Raw genomic sequence first — 7,304 nt, 5'->3', positions numbered from 1 at the left:
TTTATATCTTTCGCGAGAAGAATCGTGGTCGTCATGTCACGAGGTAACCCTACTGCACGACTTCGCCGCGTTAATCCCTGCAACTTGCCGTGAGGGATACGCAATCCCCCATTCCCAAGTTGAGGTTTGCTTCGCTCCTTGTTGTAAGAATTGTCACTTCTCGATGTGGTGGAAAACAGCCGATGCAAATGACTTTTTGTACCGTTTCCTATAGACGGCGTCAATGTTATGATCTCGATTTTTGAATCTTGATAATGTGCAGACCACGAACTTCGAGTGACCTTCAAAAAGGGGAAGAATTTGAGAGAATCCCGATTTCCCTTTTCGATACTTAAATGAGAATATATCAAGAAAGGTAGAAGAATTGGACTTAGGGTTTAGAGGTATATAGAGAGCTATTTATAGGAGTCTCAAAATATCTGTATCAAGGTATTGTAATATGTGCATAATATTTAATAATAAATAACAAGTAGATGTACTTGTCATAAATGTGGTTAGAGATAGAATAATATCTCATATGATATATTAACAGAATATTTTAGAGATAATATCAGAGATGTTATGAGATATAGATGATGAAATATACTTAATAGGATTTAATTACCTAATCTAGAGTATCAATGTGGGTCCAAAATAGTAAATCAAGCCGAACGGGTCAGACCAATTTTCTGGTCCCTAACAAAGCTCTATCGAAGAAAGTACTTGTTTAAGCATGAAACGTGCAGGAAGCTTCCCGCATGCAATAATACTATATAGGGAAAATAGCCTCATATAGCACAATTTTTTCCTTATTTTCATTTCCTAGCACGTTTTTAAAAGTTGTCACGATCTAGCGCAAATCACCATTTTATTCCCGGATCTAGCACACCGTTAAATTCCGTCTAAAAACCTTTAGACGAAATTTAACGGTGTGCTAGATCCGGGAATAAAATGGTGATTCGTGCTAGATCGTGACAACTTTTAAAAACGTACTAGAAAGTGAAAATAAAGTAAAAACTGTGTTATATGGGGCTATTTTTCATTAAAAAAATATTTACTACTATTTTCGGTGTTCTGATTTTGATAATTTTTGCGAACTGTACGATCTCAAAACGATGTGAAACTTTTAGTCCATGTTCCTAATGTTATTATAAACCTTCACACTAATTTTCAAATTTTTCTGGGATGTCAATCTTCAGATAAAAAATATTTATCTCTTTTTTTAGTGTTGTGATTTAGATAGTTTTTGTGAATCGTCCGATCTCAAAATGATGTGAAACTTTTACCCCACGTTCTTCATATTATTATAAAGCTCCACACAAAATTTTAATTTTTTTTGGGTGGAGAATCTTCAGATAAAAAATAATTACTCTTCTTTTCGGTGCTCTGATTTTGATAGTTTTTGTGAACTGTCCGATATCAAAACGAGATGAAATGTTTTCTCCATGTTCCTAACATTATTATAAAGCTCGTCACAGATATTCAGATTTTTTTGGCGGTGAATCTTTAGATAAAATATATTTACCCATCTTTTCGGTGTTTCGATTTTGATAGTTTTTGTTAAATGCTTGATCTCAAAACGAGATGAAACTTTTACCTCATGTTCCTGATGTTATTTTAAAGCTCCACGCATATTTTCAGATTTTTTTGGATTGTGAATCTTCAGATAAAAAATATTTACCTCTTTTTTCGGTGTTGTGATTTAGATAGTTTTTGTGAATCATCTGATCTCAAAATAAGGTGAAAATTTTATCCAACATTCCTAATATTATTATAAAGCTCCACACAAAATTTCAAAATTTTTTGGGTGGTGAATCTTCAGATAAAAAATAATTACTCTTCTTTTTGGTGTTTTGATTTTGATAGTTTTTGTAAACTGTCCGATCTCAAAACGACATGAAACTTTTTCACCATGTTCCTAACATTATTATAAAGCTTCTCACAGATATTCAGATTTTTCTGGGTGGTGAATCTTCAGATAAAATATATTTACCCATTTTTTTGTGTTTCGATTTTAATAGTTTTTATTAATCGTTCGATTTCAAAACGAGATGAAACTTTTATCCCATGTTCCTGATGTTATTGTAAAGTTCTACACATATTTTCAGATTTTTCTAGATAGTGAATCTTTAGATAAAAAATATTTATCTATTTTTTCGGTGTTGTGATTTAGATAGCTTTTGTGAATCGTCCGATCTCAAAACGAGGTGAAACTTTTATCCGACGTTGCTGATATTATTATAAAGCTCCACACTAAGTTTCATATTTTTATGTGCAGTGAATCTTCAAAAAAAAAAGAGGAAAAATAGTCTCATATAGCACAGTTTTTACCTTATTTTCACTTCCTAGCACGTTTTTAAAAGTTATCACGATCTAGCACGAATCACCATTTTATTCTCGGATCTAGCACACCGTTAAATTTCGTCTAACGGTGTTTAACGGTTTTTAGACGGAGTTTAATGGTGTGCTAGATCCTGGAATAAAATGGTGATTCGTGCTAAATCGCGACAACTTTTAAAAACATGATATGAAGTGAAAATAAGGTAAAAATTGTGCCATATAAGGTTATTTTCCCTACTCTATATTTAAATCCCTCCTAGATTTTTTTAAATTAATAATAATTGCATTATGCAGTGGAATTCATTTCAAATAATATTTTACATTAATGATTTATGATTATTCATTTAGCAAGCTCATGATGCACTTATATTACTCTAGACACACTTCTATGAGCATACAAAGCACCGGCTTCCTAATTCCTACATTTTCCACGACATGAGTAACTCCAAGTGCAAACTCAAAATTGTGTATGTAAAGGTAAATATATGTATCCAATACAAATATATAAAAAAACCCATGCATCATGTAAAGAAAACTTTCACTTTCCAAAATTATCTATATCTTTACTATGTGTGTTGGGATCGATTTGTAAGAATCGAAATGGATCTAACTCACGATAATCTCGACTAAACAATTAAAATGAGATAAGAGAAGAGAAGCTTGCACACTCGTATACGCGGTTCAGGCCAGCGGTGTGCCAGCAGTACGTCCACGACAAAAGAAGCTTTGCTGGTTCTTCTTTTATTATGAGCGACGAAGCCATGAAGTACAAACTGTTTTCCCAAAACCCCGATTACAAAGTTTTTTCAGTCTCACTTTTCCTCTCACCCCCCAATGTGTTCTTGTACGAGAAGAAATGAATCAGGGATATAGATTAGCTGAGCAAGGAAATAAACAAACTAGTCAAATTTGATGCTGATTGTTTAGATCTCTCTCAGGGATTATGCTACTTTCTACAATTAACTGCGCGACTTACTACAGTCGACTGTCTGTGGCTTCTGTCCTCTTCGGCCTATTCAAAATTGTAGTTGGCTGTTAGCAATGCTGCAATCAATTGTCCGTAGCCTAAGTCTTTCTATTGCTTTCAAGTCTTGGGGTGAGAATTCGAGCCACACTCAACAACGTGTGCTGCCATTTATGCTCATTATTAGATTAGATTAACGCACAATAGTTTAATGATTGAAATAATCACCTTCTGTCTATCGAAAAAAAGAATAACTTAATAATTGTCTTTTTAATCCGTCTCAATATTTCTAATTTTTTCTCTCCTTTCTAGTCCATTTTCTTCCAATAGTTTAGGTTAACCCTTTTTTCTTTTTTTTTCTTTTATTATTATTGAATTTGTTTATTTCGCATATATCGACTCTCCCCCAGTCCTTCCGCCACGTGTTAAGCTAATGCGCAACCTTCGAGCGAGCAATTGCATTGCTTTCAGCCATGGCGGGCACTCGACAGGTCCTCCTAAAAGTCAACATCGGTTCACATCGACTGACGGCGGAGAAGAAGAAGAAGAGGAAGGGAACTTCCATAGCCCCTCGTCTCCTCCTCATAAACTCAAAACCTCGACTCCCTTCTCCTCGTCCTCCCCATCTCCTCAATGGCACACTCCGGCGAACCTCCCCAGATCCCCTTGGAGCTCCCCTCCGGTGGCGCCTCGTCCTCCTCCGGCCCCGCCGTCGGCAGCGCTGACCCCCGAGTCCCGCTCCTCAACCTCTCCACAGTCCGCATGAGGATGGACTCCGTGCAGCAGTTCCTGTCGCAGTCGCTCAACAGCAACACTCTCCTCAGCGGGGAGCAGATGGACTTGGTCTCCTCCGAGATCGTCTCCGCCATCCACCAGATCATCGTCAATGGCGCCGCTCTCCTCTCCTGCTCTCAGCAGGCCCCGGAGAATCCCGGCAGCAAGCCTGCAGCGGTGGCGGCGGCGGCGGCGGCCGTGGAGGAGTCCGGAGACCGGAAGCTGCCGGTCAAGAGCCCGATTGGGAGGCCTCCTACTGGCGATTTGAAGGTCGAGGAGGGCGTCCTCACCACGATGAAGGACGAGAAGGATGAACTTGTCGGAGATTGCGAGATCGTGGAGCTCGATTCCGTTGAGCTTCTTGCGGAGCACACTCACTTCTGTGATATCTGCGGGAAGGGTTTCAAGAGAGACGCTAACCTGAGGATGCACATGAGAGCCCACGGGAATCAGTTCAAGACCCCGGAGGCGTTGGCCAGGCCCGATAGCCAGTGCCCTGAGCCTTCTCCTTCGACGAAGAGGAGCCGGTTTTCGTGTCCTTTCGAGGGGTACTATGATGAATATCTGTTTGATTCTTTCCAATAACGCTTATTGGTCCTATCGTCAAGTTTCGATTTTGAATGTCAAGTTTACAGTCTGCTGATAGTAAGCTAGAATTTCCTGAATCAGGGCATATCATAGAATGTGAATCAGTTTGTGGTCATCAATAGAATCCTGCAACTCAGGAACGATTTAATCTGATAGACGTAATGATCGGCCATGTCTAACTTTGCGTTCGATCTGGTTCACTCATCAAAATTTCTCATTTCCATTTGAAAATAATATTGCATAATATTTGATTGTGTGCCAGAGTTCAATCTATAGTTGTTAAAATTACTATTGTTATTGTAAGTATGAGGATGCGGTGAATCACGGTTTGTCAGAATTTCGACTTTGACACCGGTTTATAAGGTGTCGTGGGTGGCCTGATACGAATAAGCATCTTGACATATAGGCAAACTTGAAGGGTTGCTGAACTGACAGAAGATAAGATTAACATTTTCTTGCATGAGTATAGTGTTGTAAAGCTGATAAAAATTTGCGTGTATTAGAACTTCTTTGCCGGTTCGGGGAGTTCCTTGGCCTCATAGCAATTATCCCAGCTTCTACTTTAAACTCCGAGTTCATTCATGTTAGTATCTACTCCTCGAGTACTGTCTCTGATTACTGTGAATTTGCAATCTTCAGGTGCAACAGAAATAAGGCACACAAGAAGTTTCGGCCTCTCAAGTCTGTGGTCTGCGTGAAGAATCACTTTAAGAGGAGCCATTGCCCGAAGATGTACTCGTGCAACCGCTGCAACAAGAAGAGCTTCTCTGTGTTGGCTGATTTGAGGAGCCATATGAAGCACTGTGGTGAGGCCAAGTGGAAGTGCTCCTGCGGGGCGAGCTTCTCGAGGAAGGACAAGTTGTTCGGGCACATGGCCCTGTTTGAGGGGCACATGCCCGCTGTCGCTGATGATGACGACAAGAGGAATGAGGCTACTGCTGTAGAGGAGGAAGAAGATGAGGACATGCTGTTGAAAGATGAGGAATTAACCCGGAATTCTTTGGATGACGGGATCTTCAAAAGGTTGCTAGATGGGTTCGGCTCGGTCGACTTTTACTGCTTACGGGACATCCTTTCCCCAGCTAATGAATTGGGAAGTGGAAACGGCATCAGCATGTTCTCTGATACTTGATATCACTGAGCTCTAATTGTTCATCGAGGATGATTGGTTCTTATCGCGTTTCATGCAGTTGTAGCTTGTAAGATGATCCCATGTAATTTTTTCGGTTACGATGAATAATGAAATATCATTTGGACATGGAGGCGTTCTTGATCTCAGCTTAACGCCTTGCAATTCTCCAGTATGATGGGAGCATATGGATTGAAATTTCAGAGCTGAAATTCTGCTGATTAATTCAAAGAAAGCTGCCATTTGGTCTTGAAGAGGAAATGGTCAAAAGTTCAACATTTTGATTTTTTACGAGACTCTTTTACGTTTTTGACCCGTTCTTGTTGATAGCAGACACTCAATTTGAGCATGAAGAATATTTCATTAAACGTCAGATCATACCTGTGGTATGATGGAATGGAAAACGAACCGTGAGATCAAAACAAAACGATCCAACTTTGCACGGGCAATTCAGCTACCGTGCATTCTCTAATTCCTTCACATAAACACGACATTATATGGCTTCCCTCAAAGTTTAATCAAGAGCTTCTCGACAAGTTCTAGCCTTCCTTGATCCAGAAAATTGTATTGTATGTTCTGGGAGGTTCGAACTCGAGATAAACTGAAGTGCAGATAAGTTTTTCACGCAACTATATTTCATCACTGCTGACACCAGATTATGTATGAATGCGTATTATTCTAAAATCATGGGCAGATTTATTTATATATTTATTTATTTTACTATCGGCCGGTCAACATGTGATCACGAGAATGTTTCATCTTAATTCATTCTCTCTGAATAGCACCTCCTTGTTGAAGAGGAGCCTAAGAGCTCTAGTTTGATTCTTATGAAACCCGTGACCTGTGATAAGAATGCTAATTTGCTTCTTCAATTTTCATGAGATCGAATCATTGGTATATATACGCACGCAGATTAACGGGTACATGAAGTCGTCTTAGCCGATTAATCACTCGCAAAAAGATCACCGAAAGCATTGAGGTTCTATAATTTCTTGAGTGCATTACTTTCACCTTATAGAGAAGCACTAGCGGGACGTTCAATGTCGGTGTCGATAGAGGCTTTGGCAATGGCAGGGGCCGACTATCTCGACTATGAGATGGATGGGGAGGAATGGGAGGCTCCACCAGCTCATTTACTGGTTGGGGAAGAAGAAGAAGAAGATAATAGCGAAGCGGAGATCCCATGGAATGCATCTGCAAAACCAGAGAGCTTCTCTCCTCGAAAACCCAAGAGTCGCCCGACGCGTATTGGAAACAGTCCAGTCCCCAGAGATCTTCACGAGCTTGAAGTCGAAGGGCAGAACGTGTCTAATAAGAAGTCACCCGCATCCTCGAGATCGATGAATTCCATAGCGGGAGGCTGAAGCTCTCGTGCGACCGAAGAGTGGAGCATATATGATTACAGGCTTAAAGGATTCATGTTAATTATCCTTCTTTTTTTTTTTTCCGCGATGATGTTGATCAGAGATTCATTCTTGCATTCATCTTATTGATCTATTATTGAACAGCACTTGTTCCTCTTGTACAATA

The 7,304-nt window shown here is 39.7% G+C and overlaps 1 protein-coding gene across 1 annotated transcript; it reads left to right on the top strand.

The window, feature by feature from the left end:
• The first annotated feature begins 3,759 nt into the window (after positions 1 to 3,759).
• Positions 3,760 to 5,923, top strand: LOC116208278 (protein SENSITIVE TO PROTON RHIZOTOXICITY 1-like). Its single transcript, XM_031541622.1, has 2 exons — positions 3,760 to 4,605; positions 5,285 to 5,923. Exons 1-2 carry the CDS (start codon positions 3,917 to 3,919, stop codon positions 5,775 to 5,777), a joined length of 1,182 nt encoding a protein of 393 aa, XP_031397482.1. The 5' UTR covers positions 3,760 to 3,916; the 3' UTR covers positions 5,778 to 5,923.
• Positions 5,924 to 7,304: the final 1,381 nt, after the last annotated feature.

The sequence above is a fragment of the Punica granatum genome, chromosome 5 (assembly GCF_007655135.1).
Source record: "Punica granatum isolate Tunisia-2019 chromosome 5, ASM765513v2, whole genome shotgun sequence".
NCBI classification, from domain to species: Eukaryota; Viridiplantae; Streptophyta; class Magnoliopsida; order Myrtales; family Lythraceae; genus Punica; species Punica granatum.
The sequence above is the reverse complement of the archived record's forward strand: the minus strand, read 5'-3'. Positions and strand labels throughout refer to the sequence as shown.